Source organism: Pleurodeles waltl, chromosome 5 (assembly GCF_031143425.1).
Source record: "Pleurodeles waltl isolate 20211129_DDA chromosome 5, aPleWal1.hap1.20221129, whole genome shotgun sequence".
NCBI classification, from domain to species: Eukaryota; Metazoa; Chordata; class Amphibia; order Caudata; family Salamandridae; genus Pleurodeles; species Pleurodeles waltl.
In genome coordinates, this window is record NC_090444.1 from 773,728,978 (window position 1) to 773,750,636 (window position 21,659).

The following is a 21,659-nucleotide window of genomic DNA, read 5'->3' on the forward strand; positions in this document are numbered from 1 at the left end:
AGCAGTAGTAGCTGCACAACTAAGAAGAAAAGATGTCTTCAAATATTCATACCTGGACGACTGGCTAATAAGGTCAGACTTTCTAGACAAAGCCAAACAAGTCTATGCCATGACAACATCTCTCCTAACATTATTAGTCAGTTCAAGTCAATTCAGAAAAATCAATATCAACTACAGTACAACATCTCAATTTTCAAGGAGCAACATTAGATACCCAACGAGAAAAAGTGTTTCCTTCGGAAGAGAGAGTGTTATATCTATACTAAGAAAGTGTACACATCTTCTGCTTCAGTCCAATCTGACGTTAAGGTAAGAAGCGTACTTCCTGGGGTCAATGGCATCATGCGTTTCCATAGTCCAGAACACACAGCTTTATATGAGACCACTTCAACTGTGCCTGGAAGATCAGTGGTCGCTAAAGTCAGGTCTTTGAGAAGATCGAATTCTTCTGATGACCAAAGCTAGTCATTCACTCATATGGTGGACCAAGTCATACAATCTCCTACTCAGAGTCCCTTTCCAGAAACCCATACCAACTCAAACAATTGTCACAGTTGCCTCATTTACAGGCTGAGGCATTCATATGAATCTTCTGATTATCCAACGTCTCTTGTCTCGAAAAGAACAAGAATATCACATCAGACTGTTGGAACTGAAAGCTGTTAATCTAGCCCTCAAATCCTTCCTTCCAGCTTTATCATCAAAAGACCTACTGATTCAGACAGACATTACCACTTCAATGTTTTACATAAACAAACAAGGTAAAATAAGATCAAGACAACTCTCTCTTCAAGCTCTAGCCTTGTGGCACTGGGCCCTGCCAAGAGGGCTTGCCATCACAGCCTTCCACATACCAGGAGTACACAATTTAGAATCAGATTTTCTCAGCCATCATCACAAAAAAAAAACACAAAGGGGTCCTCAATGACAGGTACAAGGTATCTTCAAAGACTGGGGCACACCAACATTAAATATTTTCGCCACCTCCCAAAGCAAAAAATGCCAAGACTACGCATCCAGGGGTATGGAACCAAAATCTCTAGGCAACGCCCTTTTGATGAACAGGTCAATTCTATTTGTGTATGCCTTTCCACCAATTCTGCTGAGCGCAAAAGTAATCCAGTAACTAATTACATCTCTTGTCACAATTATTTTGATAGCCCCAGACTGGCCGAGGCAGTGGTGGTACACAGATCTCCTTCAGCTATCAAAGGCCTATCACAAACGTCTACCGCTCAAACCAGATCTCCTCTCCAAACCCAATGATCCAATCATTGAATTTGGCACCATGACTCCTGAGATCACCCAGTACGGACACCTGAATCTCCCTGCAGAATGCATGAGCATTTTGAAGAAACCAAACGTCCATACACAAGAATATGCTATGTGTTTAAATGGAAATGCTTCTGCTGATGGTGTCGGGTAGAAACTACAATCCTATTACTGTGCAGGAAAATATAAATCTACCATATCTCTTAGATCTAGCTGTAGGAGGCTGGCCTGGTTTGTAGTGGGTACCTTGGGTACTTACACCTTATACCAGGTCCAGTTATCCCTTATTAGTGAAGTAGTAGTGTTCTAGCAGCTTAGGCTGATAGAGGTAGCTTTAGCAGAGCAGCTTAGGCTGAACTAGGAGACACGCAAAGCTCAAGCAATACCACTTATAGTTACACAGTACTTATACACAAGTAAAGACAATACTCAGTGTTACCAAAAATAAAGGTAGTTTATTTGGGTGACACAGTACCAAAAGTATCTTAGAGACAATACTCCTTCTGGAGGTAAGTATTATACACAATATATACACTGGACACCAAAATAAGGTAAGTAATTAGACATAGGATAGTGCAAACAATAGGAAATGCCATAGAATGCAATGGGAGAAAATAGGTCTAGGGGCAACACAAACCATATACTAAGAAAGTGGAATGCAGATCACAAATTCCCCCCTAGACAAGTGTAGTGTGTGCAGAATCGCTAGGAGATTAAGAATACAGTAAAGGTAGGTAAATTACCCCACCTCAGAGCCCAGAAAAGCTGGAGTAAAGTACTGCAAGTTTCCTTAGGACACACTACACCTCGTGATTGGGATTTTGCAGTAACCAACCAAGTCTGCAAACAACTACTGCTGGATTCCTAGACCTGAAGACCTGCAAAAGAAAGGGACCAAGTCCAGAAGTCGAAAGAAGTTCCAGGAAGGGCAGGAGCCCCTGCCAACCCAAAAGAGGGTGCAAAAGAAGAGCCTCCAGTTAGTCGAAGACTGCAGGAATGCACCCTCGGAAGATGCCAGCGGGTTCCTGCGTGATGCAAAGGATGTCCCACAACGTGAAGATGGATGCAGACGTGTTTTCATGTTGGGAGTCGCCAACAAGCCTTGGTTACGACAAAAGTGCGTTTTGTGTCAAAATGGCGCTGACTGGACCCAGGAGGGACCTGGGGGCCTCAACTCTGTGTGAGGAGGAAGAGAGGGCTCTCAGCACTTTAGAGAGCCCTCAGGATACCAGACAGCACCCACAGGAGTCCCAGGACACAGGGACAAAGGAGGTGCAAAACGCAGTTGGTTCAGCACAACAAAGGAAGGTCTCACGCCGCGTGAGAACAACTCAACGAGTTGAGCATCGCAGGATGGAGTGCTAGGGACCTGGGCCAGGCTGTGCACGAAGGAATTTTGCAAATATTGCACAGAGGCCTCAGGAGGTGAAGAAGACGCAGTACACAGGGTTACCGTCGCTCTCAGGAAAGGCAAGGTCATACCTCCTCCAAATTGCGTCAGCAGGACCTCAGGACAGTCTGTCGATGGGGTCCACCCTCTGTGTCCTTAGGAGCACACTCGTCGCTGCGAGAGGAGTCCAGTGGTACCAGTCGTCGTCTTGGAAGATGCCTGCGTGAGCAGGGGAGTGACTCCGTCACCCCACGGGAGATTTCTTCTATCCTTCTGGTTCAGGATGAAGACAAGAAGTCTTCAGAGTGTGCACACCGTGGAAACTGTTGCAGTTGCTGGTTGGAGCTGAAGATGCAGAGGAAAAGTATACCTTGTGGATACTTTGTTGCTGTTACAGTGTTCCTCGAGCGGGCTGTGGTTGATCTGAGGTCAGTGGATGAAGTAGTAGTTGCAGAGGATTCCTGAAGGAAACTTGCAAGCAGAATCTGAAGAGAACCCACAGGATAGACCCTAAATAGCCCTGAGAGGGGGATTGGCTACCTTATCAGGTAAGGACCTATCAGCAGAGGTCTCTGACGTCACCTGCTTGCACTGGCCACACAGAGCCCTCCAGAGTGCCCCCACACCTTGCAAAGCAAGATGGCTGAAATCTGGGAGACACTGGAGGAGCTCTGGGCACCTCCCCTGGGGTGGTGATAGACAGGGGAGTGGTCACTCCCCTTCTCTTTGTCCAGTTTTGCGCCAGAGCAGGGGACAAGGGGTCCCTCAACCAGTGTAGACTGGCTTATGCAAGGAGAGCACCATCTGTGCCCTTCAACGCATTTCCAGAGGCTGGGGGAGGCTACCCCTCCCCAGCCTGTAACACCTATTTCCAAAGGGAGAGGGTGTAACACCCTGCTCACAGAGGAAATGCTTTGTTCTGCCTTCCTGGGACTGGGCTGCCCAGACCCCAGGAGGGCAGAACCATGTCTGTGAGGTGGCAGCAGCTGTAGCTGCAGTGCAAGTCTCAGAAAGCTGGTTTGGCAGTACTGGGGGTACATAGTGGAGCCCCCATGATGCATGGAATTGGCTCCCCAATACCAGATTCGGAATGGGGGGACAGTTCCATGAGCTTAGACATGTTACATGGCCATATTTGGAGTTACCATTGTGAAGCTACATATAGGTATTGACCTATATGTAGTGCATGCGTGTAATGGCGTCCCCGCACTCACAAAGTCCCAGGAAATGGCCCTGAACTATGTGGGGGCACCTTTGCTAGTGCAAGGGTGCCCTCACACTTAGTTACTTTGCACCTAACCTTCAGCAAGTAAAGGTTAGACTTATAGGTGACTTATAAGTTACTTAAGTGCAGTCAAAATGGCTGTGAAATAGTGTGTGCACTACTTCACGCAGGCTGCAATGGCAGTCCTGTGTAAGAGTTTGTCTTAGCTCCTTATGGGTGGCAAAAGAAATGCTGCAGCCCATTTGGATCTCCTGGAACCCCAATGCCCTGGGTACCTAGGTACCGTATACTAGGTACTTATAAGTGGGGTCCAGTGTGCCAATTGAAATTGGTAAATGAAGTTACTAGCCTATAGTGACAAATTTAAAACCAGAGAGAGCACAAGCAATGAGGTCTAGGTTAGCAGAGCCTCAGTGACACAGTCAAGCACTATACAGACACATAAATTAGGCCATAAACTATGAGCACTGGGGTCCTGACCAGCAGGATCCCAGTGAGACAGGCAAAAACATACTGACATACAGGTAAAAATGGGGGTAACATGCAAAGGAATATGGGGCCAGATGTAGCAAAGGTTTTTCCCCATTCTATGTCTATGGGAAAAAGTGTTCGTACATATGGCCCATGGTCCTTTCCTACACTAGCCAAATCAGGACTCCAATTCTCTTCAGTTAAGGTTCATCTAACAGCCATCAAGACCTTTATAAAGAGTCCAATACAAAAATCTTTCTTTCCTGGAAGGACTCAAGAAGGTTTTTCCACCATTATAAAGACCAGCACATGCTTGGGAACTGAACTTAGTATTATTAAAGCTCATGGGTCCCCCATTTGAGCATATCCATAAGGCATCTATAGTTGCAGTCACCTCAGCTCAAAGAGTTAGTGAATTGCAGGCCCTCTTTTCAGTAGAACGCTTCACGGTATTTCACCATAACTGGGTAGTACTTTGTACACATCCTTCCTTTTTACCCAAAATAGTTTCTGAGTTCCATATCAATTAATCTATCACACTGCTTACTTTTTTTTTCCAAATCCCTCTTCTCCAGCACAGAGAGCACTTCATTTCCTAGATCTAAAAAGAGTCCTTCTGTTTTATTTAGACAAAACAAAATCCATTAGGAACTCTACTCACCTATTCTTAAATTATGGCCCTGTCAGAAAAGGTCTAGCAACCTCTAAACAATCCATAGCAAGACAGATCATATCTTGCATCTCCGTATGTTATCAAATAGCAAATAAACCTTTACCAAATAAGCCTAGAGCCAACTCAACTATGGTAAAAGACGCAACCACGGCCTGGATGAGATACGTCCCTATACAGGACATTTGTAAGGCAGCTACTTGGAGGTCTCTACATACTTTCACAAAACACTACTGCCTAGACACTGATACTCTAGCTCAGGGATAATCAAAGTACGGCCCGCGGGCCTCATGCGGCCCCTCTGACCTTTACATATGGCCCCTGGGGCAACAGGAGCACTGGGCAGCTGTTTGCTCGACTCCGCACTAACAAAAATATTAAATACACACACAATCATTTATTTCAAACTTAATTGGTGCTAAAGAAAGGAAGTAACTAGGGTCTTCTGCACTTAACTTTAGAGACGCCTTCATTTTTAAAGACATCTTGCAGCATAAGTGTAAAACTAAGACAGTCTTTTCAAAATTAATTAAGTGTATGTAGTTAACATGCAGAACCTTTTCGCTTTAGTACAATTTATTTTATCAGTGCATTGAGAAGCATTCCTTTTAAAGTGATAGTTTTCAAACATAAATTTGGAAACATTGATTATTTCCCTTACCCTGAGAACACCACCAATAGTAAATTAAAGAGGCAAGTCACTTGGTATGTGCACTTTATGGGTGGCCTGGGTTCCTATCATACGTGAACAAAATTATAGTTTAATAAATCAAACATAGAAGCAGATTTTGTGCAGTGCACACCTTGGATCATGTATTTCGAGGTCATCTTAAATGTGATAATGCAGAAAAAGGAGGGAAAGAGACACTAAACAATTGCCTAGGATCACACAATTTGGAAAAGTGGGTAAGCTGGGATTAGTTCCAGGTTTTCTGTTTTCCCATTGTTTATTTCAACCACTAGATTTATATCCTTTGCTTCCCCTACACCTACCTTGCCACCAATCCACCTAGTCACCCCACCCAACTGCCACCGCCCTGGCATCAATGCGGCCCCCAGGCACGTCAGAGACCAAACTTTTTGGCCCATGGGAAAATGTTTGCGAGTACCCATGCTCTAGCTGATTCTCGGGTTGGACAAGAAACATTAAGAAACCTTTTTAAATAGTATGTATTGTCCTCCTACATACAAGTTGCAGTTTTTAACCTATTAGATCTCAAGTCAATAGCTTGCGATCTCATAGTGTATGGTCTCTGACAGCCACGTTGAGGGGATTTTTATTAGCTTGCTATTCTATTCTAAATTTATAACTATCAGTGAAGATACTATGATGCAGAAGGAAAAGTTATACCTGTAGCCATAGTTCTGCAACGTATGACTCTTCATTAAAGCCATAAACACCCTCCCTTCTCCCAGCTGTCAGATCTATCAATATGCTATACTTCCCGTAAAAAAGACTCAGGCAAACTGCCACTGCAATGCATTCTGGGAAGGGGTCTCTCAAGGGTCCTTAAAGGTACAGGCTCTATTTCAAGCTTTCAGTGCTAGCATTTCAGGCAGTTTTTTACTTTCATGCTGCCTATGTCCGGGTCAGCCTTTTTCTATGACAAAGTGTTGCAGATCTTAGAAAGGGCTTTTTTCTTACTACTGTTCTTTCTATGCTACTTCAGCATGTCAAGGAAAATACATCAGTGATAGTCTACAGTGCAACAAAGAGAAGATGATTCAAGTGATGAACATGATTAAAATCATTTTTATGAAATCTAAAGATATATTGAGGAAGGTATTCCGGGGTCCGCACAGGCAGCACGGAATTATTCTAAGTTTATGACTTCAATGAAGATTCCTGCGATATGTACAACTTCGATATGCGTGGAGGCTGGAAGGTATATGAAAGACTGATATATCCAAATATGCACCTTTGGAGCGTCGTGTACTGATGGATGAGTTTGGTGGGGCGGTCGTCTCTGCTATGTATAAAATTATCATTAATAATATGCCAGACACCCTGGGCCCACTGAGAGAGCAGTGGCAGAGGGATGTAGATGATCTAGAAGATATAGATTGGGAAGCAGCCATTAAGGCGCACCTGCGCTTAATACAATTTTAAAGATTTTTCACAGGTTATATTTTAACGCCCGTAGGCTACAACAGATGGGAAGAGCCCCTCCCCCACCTGCTTGTGATGCACAGATGTTATAGGGTCATTTCTGCATGCTTTGTGGTGATGTCCTAAATTCTGGCCTACTGGGGAGGGATTATTGGGAAACTGTCAGCCCAATTTGAGGTGCTGATTCAGCCTGATCCACGATTAGTGCTACTGGGAATCCCAAATTATGGTGATCTTCCCCGTTCCAAACTAGTCTTTTGCATGCTGAGTTTAGCAGTGGCCAAGAGAGATGTGGCCAAATATTGGGGAGCATTGATTGTACCTTCCATCCAGGAATGGAGTCAGTGAATGGATATGTATTTGGCGGCTGAAAGAGTGACGTATCGCAGCAGGGACTGCCCCCCGGAAATTCAAAAGAATTTGGGGATGGTGGAGAATTTATTATGGTTTAGGGTCCCTGGGGAAGGGTCTGGAGATAGAACCTGGTGTATGGCATGGATAAGAATGATTAACCGATAACATTGTACCATTTATGTTGATCTAATGATGCTGCAATTTAAAATGCTTGGAACTTTTATTTCAGTGTTTGTCCCTTGTGCGCCATTGGGGGGGATTGTTGGGCCAATAATTGGAGACTGTAACATCTTCCATATTTTTTTTCATCTAATAAAACTGAATAAAAATGTTTAAAAAAAAACAGAAGTTGCATGGGAAAAATACGTTTTTGCACCCACTGTTTTTATTAGCCTTCAGTTGGCGTATCACCCTAAAACTTTCCAGAAAGGAGCTGAGGTGGATTAGCTTTTTAAGAAAGTTTCCGTAAGATTCATCAAACGGTGCCAAAGTTATTAGCAAAAGAAAAAAAAATCTTCCTATTGAAACTCTGATCTAACTATTACTATACAGTGGTGACTGCTGCTGTGTAAAACACAATATTGAAGATATATATGTACAGAAACATACATATATGTGAATCTGTACATATAAATATATATCTGTTGTCACAGCTCATAATGCATCGTAAATTACCTCTTTGTAAAACAATATGTTGTAAACAACGCTTTATTGAAATATGAAAAACTGTGGCCAAGGAAGGCATTGTAAATGACATGCATTGTACCAACTGATATCATGGTTATGACTTACACTCTCATGAGGGGTGTTCTGCTGTAGTCTACTTGTAATACTGTTACGTAGTCTTCTCTTCATTTTTATTTCTTTAAACACTTTTGCTTTGCTATGGGGAGTAGGTGTCAGTCGAGGTTTGGTAGGGCAGTTTTGCAGTCATTTTTCGGTGTAGTCTGATCTATGTTCCAATTCTTCCTCCTGTTTTAGAATATAGCTTCAGGAGAGTTGCAGTAAGTTGTCTGTGGAAGTTATAATCCATTAGAGAAACCAGTTACTTGCCTTCAGTAATGCTATTGCTGATAGATCTGATCACTGCAACAGGTTATTTAGCCTCCCTCATCCTCCTCAAATGAGTTTATTGGTATTGTTTTATTTTTGCGCTGTCTCTTTTTACATTCATAAGATGTTAGGACATGGAAAATTGACAACACTGGTGTCACCGGTGCATGTGTCATCTTACATAGTTTGCAGCATGTCACTTCAACACGAAAAGCCATTCTGTTGAAAAATCTTAACCTTTACCTACAAAGGACGATCTGAACGATCACAGAGGAATGTTGTATTGCCAAACATTGTTCTTATGTACCTTATTTTGACAAAACACAAAGAAAGTTATAAGAGAAATCTTACCCATTTCCAGTCATACCCTCAGCATGCAAACAAAAGTTGTTACACCAAGAAACTGTTCAAAATGGCCATAAAATTTATAATGTATACTATTACACAAGGTATACATTTAAAAAACAACATTTTGAAAAATCCTTTGGCACATAGTTGTGCAAGTACCCTAGCATTTATGGATTTAATCTATTCATTTAGATTACCTGATTATTGACAAGACTGATGGAGGGCAGCACAGCAGCAGAACACTGCAGAGAGGGGCACACCATAGGCTGTATTGGTCAGACTAAGAAAACACCTCACAAGCCAAGCAAAATCGAATTTAATTGACACAGAACTTGTCAAGTACTATGGAGATGTTGGAAGGTTGGGATTGAATGTTGATATAGTTCTGGTAGCTCATCGAATATATGAATATAGAGGTGCTGCACGTCCCTGCCATTTGCAATGCAAAAACCTTAAATAATATTACTTAGAGAAAATTCTACAGAACAATCATGTTGAAGCATTACAAATGCATACTTGAGCATTATAGGTAAACGTGGCTCACATTAACTTTTTTTTTTACACAGTCAAACGTAAATGCTTTAACAAGGCCATTAGGTCAGGTGATCAGCGCATGCAAAATCCATTGTACCTTCTTTTGGGTTGGATGAGCTCTTTGGTGATGACTGGAGTGTGGTAAGGTTTGGTGGTTTCAAAAGATCAGCACATGCTTGTATGGCTACCTTCCTTATATAAGTGTGGAAAAAGCCCAATTTCCTGGCCTAAGGGGAATAAATCAGGGATCAATGTGAAAGCATGAACTCTGATATAGTAGAGGAAGATTTACTTTTTTGGGGTTTATTCCATAGCACAAAATATGACATATTTTAAATATGCAGTTTATGGATTTCATTTGGTGGTTTAATGTTAAGGGAAGATTTAAGCCATTTTATTAGCACTCTTATGCTTTTTGTGTAACATAAGTTTCTCGACCTGGGAGCATCTGTGATGATTTACTTTTGAACTCCATGCCTCATTTTAAATCTTTGAAAGTATTTGTATTGATATTTCAACTTATTTCTGCCAAAAGACAGATTTGCAATTTGTCATCTACATCATATGAAAATAGAATTCATTCACGCTGTGTAAGTGCTTCTCTTCCTTTATGGAATAGTCATTCAAATAAAGTTCAAAGAGAGCATATCTCCTTCCAACTTATGCATGCTTGACAGGGTAATCAATAATCAACATATTCTTTGTAGCTTTGCAAATGTTGCTCAGGACTATGACGCATTGTCGATGTATATATTGAAATCTTTATCATTTTATATAAACCAGCTATTATCCACTGATTCTGTGTTTGTTTTGCCAGCCTATATTCAGTGGAGAATCTGCCCCGCCTGTCCCAAACCAAATGGGAAAAATGCAGTCTTGTTCTAAATGCGGTCGCGTCAACCATTCTGATGCTCGTTTTTGTGATTGGTGCGGAGCCAAGGTAGGTGTTTTTGGGAGTCAATGAAAAATGTATTGACATTCTTAAGAGAAATAAATATAGACTGAGTACCGATATGCTTGTCAGGCCAACAATATGGAATGAATCATCCTTGTTTAGAAAAAGATGAGATACCATCAACATTGTTGTGATTTCAATGCCATCTTGCAGTGCTGGATTGCTAATTAGTTGACATCGGATGAGGACCAATTATAGAAATTACCCTACCATGACTCATCAGAGCAATGGAGTGAGGGAAGTAACTTGATGTATGCCTGGAACACTTTGAATCTTAAACTTGAATGCTTGGACTCGGCAAATGTTATATAAACGGAGAAAATAATTAATCATGACTAAAACAACATTGATCATCACCCAAGAAAGATCCATAAGTAAAATATCTGTTAATTTTTTTTTAGCACCACTACCATTGCACTTTGTTATTGATGATTTAATCAAATAATAGCTCTCACATCCCAAATATATTTTGTAAATGCTTGCTTCATTCTCACTTTCTCTGTTTCAAACAAAGGAATGCAGCCTTTGCCTCAGTAGATGGGAAGTATCCACCCGTTTCTCTCCTGCTAACACTGCACCAGGCTAAATGCACATTCCTTTGAGTGCTTTGCGTTTCTCAAGCATGTAGGTGGCACTGTGCTTGAATAAATGATAGCTTTTGCTTTTACTTTTAATTGACAGGAATGGCACCTTCTGGCTCTCATTTTTCCCATGCATTGTAGACAGTTGCTGATTTCTCAGTCTGCCAATGTGGAGTCTGTTTGACCCCTGACCTCTTCTTTTTTGTTTCGGAAGTTAAAATTATTTGAGTTCATCCTAAAACCAATTGCTTCTTTCCCATGATGTATGTCATGATGGCATGGGCCCACATCTCTTTGAAAAACTAGCTTACAGCCCATTCCGAAGGACCCTTGTGTCATGCCGTCTGATGCTGCCACACTTCAGTTTCTTCTTTTTAGTCTGTGAGGGAATGCATGCAAACCCCGCATGCCTCATTCTGAAGTTTTTCTTGACAGTTCTCCAATCTTTCAGAACATGTATTGGCTGTTCCTTATACATCTAGCTCAAGTCATTGTGGCCACATCTTTAGTTGACTTCCTTTCTCCCCTTCCATGTTGCAGGCATCTAAAATTAAATAGCAGGAGGGCTAGTGTGGATCATGTGAGTCTCCACTTACCCAGTGAGCCATAAAATATTAATTTGCTAATTCTTGTAGGACCATCAAGGTTCACAAACATCCACAGTTTCTCTACATTTAAGCCCAATCTTCATAAGTACACTCAGAAAGAAGTGGGGTATTTCCTTGGAGTGAAACACCCTAGGTCAGGAAAATTCTCAGAGTTGGAGTATACAAGTTATTCTTTTGTCCTTCGCTTACTATGTCTCCAGGACAGACTACGGAAAAAGTTGTACTCCATGAGAAGCAATCAAAGCTTGGTTGCTAACAAAATACTATTGTCATTGTCCTCTCCGTCTTGCCTTGGTGTCTGGCACTCTTTAATAACGATCCATGTCATCTCCAAAGACTAATACAACCTTACACACCTTCAGGCTACCTGCGGTCTTGTGATTTTCTGTTGAATATGGTACCAAGGATTTGCAATGCAAGAATTGGGGGGTTGCCCTTTCATATAACTTGCCCCATAGATTTAGAACAGAAAATGTCCTGCTGAAGCAGTCCGTAGAAAACAGCCCAAACTATGACTCTCTAACTACTTGAATTTTCATCAATAGTGCCAGCTATTTAGGCTCAGTTTTAATTTTAAAATATTTATGCAGCATTTTACCACATTTGTATTTTCAACCATTACGTTTAGATTTTGAGTGCAATAGGATATTGTAATCTTCTAGAGTTGCAATTCTATTCAAACTTATTTTAGCCTTTTTTTTAGCAGAATAATAATGATGTTCTAGCCACGCACAGAGGATGTATAAGCATCCCAATTATTAGTAACGGATGTTGCTGAAAAAATATTCGAACAGAAAAAATAAGAAAAGCATTTAAAGTTACTGATAAATTATTTGTCAGATAAAAAGAAAATTATTAAAATGCCATTAGTTGGACTAAAGGATATAAAAATGCATACAACTAGAAAAAACAGGTGTACAATCAGATAAAAAATTGTTACACATATGTGAAATTTCCAAATAATGTATGAGTGAGCGTGAAATAAACATGTGATCTATCCTGGTCAAAGATCCATGAGGGCGAAATAAACTAATATTCCAATGAGTCTTGATTACATGAATGCCATGAGCGGAGTAAGGAATGTGTTTTTATAAATCCTTTATTTGCCTTAAAACCTTAAAAGTATAAGACACAATAAACAGTACAATAATTCAATAAAAGTCTCTATTACATAATACATTCCCATACAATATTCTTGGTTCATTCCAATTCATATTTACCATACCCTCCTTACATATTACAATTAATTATTCTAACCTCAAATACAAATGTAATTTTCCTACTAATTTTACAAAGTGCAACGTGCATACTCACTATCCCGCTTATAATTCTGCTAAGCCCTTAGTTGTCATAATTTCCATGAGGACAAATTCTAAATAAAGTAACACCGCATTTTGTTTTGAACCTCATTATAACAAAACAAAAATCCTATATTACGATCAATCCATTTAATTTTTAAAACAATCAACTTATTGACTCTTTTTTCATATAAAAATGCCGTCTCTTGTTCCACTTCACTTCTTACATTTTACAGGACCCTATAAAACCAGTTAAAATCTCTCGTAATCCAATTAAAAATCGTCCTAGCGTGCACGTTACATTAAAAAATCGCATGTCTACTAGTAGCTTAAACGCTTGATCCCGATTTATAATATTATATTCCTTAAAAATTGGTTTTAAAAACGTCTTACGCACTTCTAAAAACCACTGGCAATCCAAACGTATATGTTGAGTGCTGCATTTCTGTAGTAAGCCACATGTGCAGAGGCCCTGTACATCCTTAAGAATAGTTTTTGTTTTACGGTCCCTATACCCTGGGTTTAACCCATTCTAAACTGTAGCACTGCGTCCCTTAATCTTGGGTTGGGTAGGGCCTCTATACAAGGGAAACTATTGGGACTCCTCCATCCACCTACCCTAAACTGTGTAGAGATTTTACATTCCAAGTACTTTAGATCTGCGTCTCTTGCCCTCTCCTTTACCATTATATGTAAAGTTTGCTTCGGAATTTGATCTCCACACCACTGGTTACCTGATAAACCTCAGAGGACGCAAATCTTTTCTAATGGTCCTCTCACTTGTAATTCCCAGTGTAATTCACTTGTTATTATTTCCTTTTTACACATTCTTGCAGTCTTAGCGATTCCCTCATCTCTTATGCTTAACCAAAACATCAACGAGGCTTACAGTCCCTGGTTGGTCCATTACGTCATTTGACATTCTGCTTATAGCTTGTATCATGCTTGAAGGAGGTAATGATAGCATACGCTTTACACATGTGCTTCTTTCTGTCTCCCAATTTAATTTCCTAGAGAATGTTAAAACTTCAACCCCATATTGAAATTGAGGGCGTACCATAGCGTTAAAGGCAGAGACAACCGGCTGAAAGGAAGGTTCCCGATATTTACAGCTAAACTGTTTTAATCCCCAGACCGATGTTAGAGCTCTATTTTTTAGAGCTTCAATATGATATTTCCATCTCAGTTCCCAATCAAACCACATGCCTAAATATTTATATTTTTTTACCTTCTCTTCTTTTTCCTCCTAAATAGTAGGAAAATACACTCTTCTTTTTCCCTATTGACATTAATTTCGTTTTATCCATACTTACTACCGTTTGTTTTGTTTGGCAATAAGAATTAAACACATTTAATTTTCTTTGTAACCCTAGCTTAGTCATATCCATTATCATTAGATCGTCTGCATATAATAAGCAGGAAATATGTGCCCCGTTCATTTTTGGGCATAAACCTTTAGCTTCCTTCAACAACCCTGGTAAGTCTGACAAAAATATAATAAATAATAATGGAGCCTGAACACACCCTTGGCATAAGCCATTCCTTATTGGGATCTTCTTTGAAAGTGAACCCCTCGTGTCTAAAATTACTTGGGCCCAGTTTTGTGTGTGCAAACCCTGAAGGAGAAATAATAAATCCAGATCAATCCCTAACTGTTTTAGCATGTCCCATAGTAATTTTTTATCTACTGAATCAAATGCAGCGCGGAAGACAACAAAACAGAAAAACAGACTTCCTTGCATTTCACTGTATTTTTTTGCTAATGACCACAGGCTGAAACAGTGGTCGATTGTCGAGTGGCCTTCTTTGAAACCACCTTGCTCTATTGGTATCAAATCCTTTTACTCTGCCCATATTTTAATTAACCCCAATAATAAGTTTGTAAATACCTTTTCGCCTATGTCCAATAAACTTACTAGGTAATAGTTTTTTGGTTGTGTACGGTCATCCTTTTTATGAATTGGCCTTATAATGACACCCTTCCAGTTCTCAAGGTAACAGCCATAATCAAGGATTTTATGAAATGTAGCGTCAAGGAATTTAGTCCACCAATCACTATTATTTTTTATTATTATTGAGGGAAGATTATCTGGGCCCGCAGCTTCGGTTAATTTAAGTGTTACAATAGTTTCCTTTATCTTTTGTAGGGCAAAAGCTGATCTCACATCACTACCTATCTTCCTAGTAACTCTGTATTTTTCCTCTGCTTCAGTTCCTTTATATGCATTACACAAGTGTTTATTCCAGTCCTCTTCTCCAACTAAGCACTGCATGGTTTCTGTAGTTTTCCCCTCCCTTAACAACTGCCAGAAACCCCTAATATTCTGTGTTCTTATCACCTCAGTCATTATCTCCCAATTCCTATTTATATATGCCTATTTCCTCTGTCTTATTATTGTTTTATAAATTTGCTTTGCTTGGCAGAGCTTCTCTTTTATATCATTAGAGGGTCTTTTCTTATATTCCCTTTCTAATTTTCATACCTTCTGCTTCTGTCTCCTACAGTCCTGGTTATACCATATATTATTATTATTGATCTTACATGCTTCTCCCTTCATCTTTCCCTCTTGCAATGTTTTTAACTTTACTTTTAAACAGTCCACTATTAGCGCAATTCCCCTGTTATAACCCTTAAACGTGTCTTTTGAATCTTCCTCCAATCTGATGTTTGTATAATTTACAATCACTTTATTAAGCACTTTTAAACTGCTTTCTGTGATTCCAGCAGTTGTCCTACGAGGGTACTCTACCTGCACGATCAGCGCTTTTTCTCTTTCTTTTTGAGCTTTATTTGCTGACCGGATTGTTAACCACAAGGGCCAATGATCACTACCCTATATGTGCTCAACTCTGAAGCCCAATACTTGTCTAAAATGCCAAGTACTTATAAAGGCATAGTCAATAGGGCATGCCTGATTGCCTATACGAAAGGTCTGTTTTGCCGAGCGATCTGTATTCATACGCTTGTTTATACAAAACATACCTAGGGATCCTAGAGTTCTTACTAGGGACAAGTCCCGGGCAGAACATTCTACATTTGGAAAGTTGCTATATGGGATTTGTGCAGCTTCAAGCAGCTCCTTATGCAATTTATCACTGCTATTAGGGTCAAGTGTATGATTAAAATCTCCCAGCATTAAAACCAAGTGACCTGTTTTACCTATACATAATGATTCCAAGTCTTCCTCAAACAAACCCCACTGGATGTCATAATCATATGTATTTCCTGGTTGTATGTAGACTTTAATTATCATAAGCTGTCTTGTCCCTCCAATTATTTTATAGAGATCTACCCATCCTGCCTATAACTGGCAACATTTAGATTTTACCTCTGTAATCCTATTCGCTATTCTGGTTGAGGCCAAAATTATTAGGCCCCCTGATGGATGGCCTGGACCTTGCCGGGGTACTCCCCTAAAGAGTCTCATAAAACCATCTACTGGTTTGGTTCGTCGCACAACCAGGTTTCCAGGAAACACATGATATCACATTTTTCCAGCTCTCCCTTAAATAAGTCTTGTTTTAATTGTTTTTATAGCCTCCTAAATTCCAGGAAAAAAACAGATGGCTGTGCGAAGAGCTTAGTTCCTAGTCCACATCACTCAATTCCCCCGCTATAACTATCATTGGAGTTTACAAGGGGCTCACAGAGGTTCCTTAACTTTGTGTCATTGTACTCAGTGACTATAGTTACACTTAATCTGCCCTAATTTCCATCCACACACGTTCTTTGGTTTTTATTACGTACCAAGTTGCACTGCACTGGATTTGGGAGCAGGCTTCCATGACACCTAAGGACTCTACTATTTCTTTCCTCAACCTCTGGCTCTCTTAATTGCACCAACCTTATACCATACTTCATTAACTCCATCTCTGCTTGCAATACCAATTGTTTAACGCATTCAGAGTAGAAGAGTGCCTTTGTTACCTCCGCCCCTTCAGGGTTTAAGATTAATCCTATTTGCTTTATGTCTTCCGACTCAATCTCACATAGGTTTGGACACAAGGCCATTACTTCTAGAAGACGCGTACAATCCAAGGGCTTTAACTTTCTCCGCAGTTTTCTCCCTGTCTCCCTTCCCCAGGGCTTCACATATATCGACCTACTCATATTTCCTTGGGGCTATCCATTTTCCTCTCTTTCCCAGGGCCCTTTGGTGGAGACAAAACCCTTCTCTTCACCGAGCAAACTGAATGATCTAATTCTCCACTTCCCCCACTTCTTACTAATCTCCTTACGTTGTTCTCTCCCTCTTATCCCCTACTTTCCCTTCTTTCTTCTGGTACCAATCTTTGGATGCCCTTTTTTCTTTTTACTCGCTGGCTATCCTCTTTGAGAGGTACACTGGGTATCTTTTGTGGCATACTCCCCCAGTCTTGGACTACTGCTCCCATCCTTCTCCTTGGGTTATCCTTAATTTATTATCCAGAACTACCTGGGCTACCTTTCCCTCTCTGCTGATGTTTTGCTCCTAACATTTCTTTGCTTATTTTTTCACTTCTTTGGGGATTATGATAGAGTCTATAGGGTATATATCCTTTCCTCCCCCGTCTTTGGTTCCTTCTTATCACCACCATTGGTTGCTTAGAAACATACACAGACAGCTGATTTGACGTCTTTATTAGGAGTAAGAAATGTGATGCAAAGTTGTTTTAAAAGGTTGATCTGATTTATCAGCATTAAATTGAAATATGATTCACAATTTAAAATGGGTATATGTCACTGCAGTCACCTCCAAAAGTACCATTAATATTTGGAACATGATGTGAACATGTGTGCATATTTTATATTAATATTATTGCAAAATGAGGGTTCAGATTTTACTGAACCAAATATATGAAATAAAGAAAGAATAAACCTGTCAATTTTGACTTTAGTCCAAACCCATCCGCCTTCATCATTTTATTCTTAAAAAACATATTAAATTTGAAATACATGTGAAGTAAAATAGCTATTCTAAATGTTTTGCAATTGTAGGAGAGTAAACAACACTCTCCTCCCAACATCGTTTAAGTTTCTGAGATTCTGCAGCATTGTGATGTGCTTCTCATAAAACAGAGTATTTAATCAAAGATGAGACAGTACCTTTTGATGCTTCACATGATTGCCCGGACCACAAACTATCAAGGAAACAATGTTAATCATGAGGGTAGAAGACAAACAAATGTATAGCACAGGACGTAACAGTCTACAATAACAACAAGACACAATAAGAGGTGACGGCCAAATAAAAAAATGCAAAACAAAGAAAAAGTGGAGGTATAGAATACAGCAAAGTTAAAAAGTGAGAATATAATAGAAAAACAAAAAGTAGCTGATAAGGAAGTACAAAAAAAATAATAAAATCGTGAGAATGGTAAGAAGATAGGTGCAGATCAAGGGACAGAATCTTGGTATGAAAAAAAGAAGTAAAAAGATAAGAAACACAATGTGCAACTGCAGTGTAACAAGATGATCACTAGAGCATATATTGTGTAGATTGAAAAAAAACTCAGTCTCAAGTCACATACACAATGAGAAGTAAGATGTAGTAGATGGAATTTCCATATTTTTCGAGGTGAAACCTTGAAAATACTCTCTTAGCAGGATCATCAAAAGATTTGGTGTCTTCGTTGTGAGTAACTTTGCAGATGCAAGGGTGAATAATGCCATATTGTATGTTCAATTATCTCAGTAAAGACGCTTAGGCCAAGTAGGCCAAAAAATTCCCTTTTCCTGGTGTTGGTGGCTGTTGATAGCCTGAGAAATGTATACGTTTTAGCCTGACGGTAACTTACTCTTCTCGTAACCACTCGTAATAGATCAGTATATTATAGAAATAGCATTATAATGACCCTTGGCTTTGAAGCTGGGTTAAGTTTAGGGCTGAGACAATGATCTCTCTGAAGCGTAAGATGAGGAGATTTAGGAATATCCAGCAGATCTGGTAGGCAAGATGTCTGGAGGGACAACTGTCTCCGCCTTTCAATTCCTCTAGTAGACCACTGAAGCGAAGGCTATTGTAATGTTTGCTGTTTTCTAACTCTTAAGAGTGTTTTTGAAGTTGAATTATCTCTTTCTCTATATTGGTAATCTTGATTGACATGTCATGTATTTGGTTCATTTGTAATTCCATTTCAGTCAGTCTGTTTCCCATCAACACCCATGTGTTTTAAATTTAATATTAGCAACAAAAATAGACGGTTGCAGTGCCCTGATTTCATCTAAGATTGTATCTAAAACTGGATTAATTACTTGATGTGGTGATTGGAGATGGGGGATCATTTTTTAGTCTTTTTTTGTTTGGTTTCAGAAGAGGCAGCTTGAGATTTTGTGGTGAAACGAGAGTCTGATGTCATTTTGCCAAAGGCATATTTCAATTACAAAACTTCTGTAAAATGTTGCGTTCTGCCCTTATAAGGAAAATACTAAGAGAAAAGGAGAAAAAAAAACTAAAAGAATCTCTCACCTGAATAAAAGGATATTGATAGTGAAATAATGTGGTCGTTTAAATATTTAGAAGGTAGGGGCGTGCACACTACTGCCACCGACATGGCAGCAATCTTGTGAGGCTCCAGCGGCGGTGGCCCAAAGATCAGAAGAATCGCTGCCATCATCGCCTCTTAACCCCTGATGCCTGATTGCTGAAACTCTTGGGGCTGCAGAGGAACCCCTTTACTGGGGGCGACCTACACATCTTGCCCCCACATGCCTTTGAGACGTGGCGCAGACTGGCAATGCCTTGAGATGCCGTGGCAAGAGGGGCCATGGGTGATCCCGAGGCTTGGGTCGCCCCATCCCGCCCGAGCCACATGCTGCTGCGCTCCCCCCGACCCGCCTGACACAGAACGCAAATGGGGGCATGCTGAATCTCCCTCACCCGAGTGGGGAGAGCCATCGAGCCAACGGAGTTCGTCGCATGCCCTGCGGGTGCTGAGACCCGCGGTGATTGGTGTGATCCTGGGCCTGACCCAGGTGGCGCGAGTCTGCAATCCTGCCTGCCTGCCCCCATCTGCGGGCAGACCCGCACGACGGGGCAGTGATTGCTGTGGCATGGACACGGGCTGGGCAAGACGAACAGAAGAAGGCGTGGCCTGATGACCGCTACAGCACCAATGAACAAGGTAACCTGCTAGCCCCCACGCGCATTGTAATGGGATCCCCACCCTCTGGTACGCTCCCACGTAGCATAATCACTTTCATTATCACCATGCTCACTGTTCACTTTCTCTATCAACTCTTTTTGAAAAGGTTTGATACTGACAACAGCTTCCTTATATCATTTGGCACGCAGGAGGTTCAGCGATGTGAAGATTATCCTCAGGAAGAAGGGGGTGCGCTACGCTGACTTGTACCCAGCTCGTCCTAGGATGGAGCATAATGGGAAATCCTGAATATTTGATAACCCTGCGGAGGCAGTCACTTACTGCAAACAACTGCCCCCTCGATATCGTCCCCCGTGGGCTGTCCTCGAACTGCTCCGACCCAGCAGTGGCTTGGGGGTCCCCATCACCAGAAGCTAATGAAACCTTTGGGGATCCCGCCGATGGCCCTGCTGCAATGCTCTTTCGAGACCGGGAGCCCTGCTGGTCCCAAGGGAGTTTAAACCTTCATACATGTCCAGGCCCAACCATCTGATGTACATTGGCGGATGATTCACACCACTGTTACAGTCAGACTTATTTCATGTCACAGGCCGACGATTTAAAAATTGGTTCTTTGGGGCAAATCTACAGGACCCAGTGTTGCGGAGCGAAATTCTAAAATCCATAGAGGAGTACTTCTTTTTAATCACTGGCACGGTTAACACACAAACCACTCTGTGGGAGGCTTTTAAAGCCTATATACGAGGCGTGTGTATATCCAAACGTGTCGGAGTTCTCCACAACATTCGCTCACAGATGCAAAAGGTAGAGTCCAAACTCAAAAACACTGACAATGCCTCCACGTTGGGTGGGGAGCTGCGACTGCACCAACGCTCTGTCCTTCTGAGGGAATTCTTCAACCTTGCTGATAGAGAACTGGCATACTTAGGGAAAAATGCCAAAGCCTGCAGGTACTGCAAAGGGGAACGCCCAGGCCGCACACTTGTGCGACTGCTGCTCCCTAGCCAATCAAATAACTATGTTCCTGACATGCAGACGAGTTATGGGTGGTGCCCAGGTCCTAGCTGAATTCCAGCGATATTTTACACAACACTACACATCTTGCACGCGGATGACCCATGGCAATTTCCTCCTATCTGGACGGAATCGCGATGGGTTGGCTCACAAAGGGCCAGCGCCTCTTCCTAAGTGCACCCATCTCACTTGACGAAGTCACGCAGGCCATAGATGACCTCGATGGTGCCAGGGCACCGGGCCCTGATGTCCTAACGGGAGCATTCTATAAAGCTTATAAAACCTAACTGGCACCACATCTCCTAGCACTATAAAACCCAACTGGCACCACATCTCCCAGCGCTATACGTTGAGTCACTGTCCACCGACACATTGCCCCCCACACTTCATGAGGTTGTCATCACGCTGCTGCCCAAGCCCAGCAAAGACCCCCTTGTTTTTGCTTCCAATCGCCCACTCTCATTGTTAAACCTGGATAATAAAGTACTAGCCAAGGTCTTATCAAACAGACTGTCACTCTTGATGGAACATCTTATGTCGCCAGCCCAGTCAGGTTTTGTTCCTCATCAATCGACTTCCCTCAACCTCATAACCATTTTCACAGTCTTGCACTGAATAGCACCCACTGTTCCTGCAGTGGTTGCACTATTAGAAGCTAAGAATGCATTTGATTTGTTAGAATGTCTGATT

The 21,659-nt window shown here is 41.2% G+C and overlaps 1 protein-coding gene across 3 annotated transcripts in view; it reads left to right on the top strand.

The window, feature by feature from the left end:
• The window catches only part of DZANK1 (double zinc ribbon and ankyrin repeat domains 1), a 741,684-nt gene that overhangs the window by 325,740 nt on the left and 394,285 nt on the right, over positions 1 to 21,659 (top strand). For all 3 annotated transcript variants that reach the window (XM_069234738.1, XM_069234737.1, XM_069234736.1), the window contains one exon: positions 10,245 to 10,367. In XM_069234738.1, the coding sequence (XP_069090839.1) occupies positions 10,245 to 10,367 (123 nt within the window). The remainder of the gene's footprint in view (positions 1 to 10,244; positions 10,368 to 21,659) is intronic.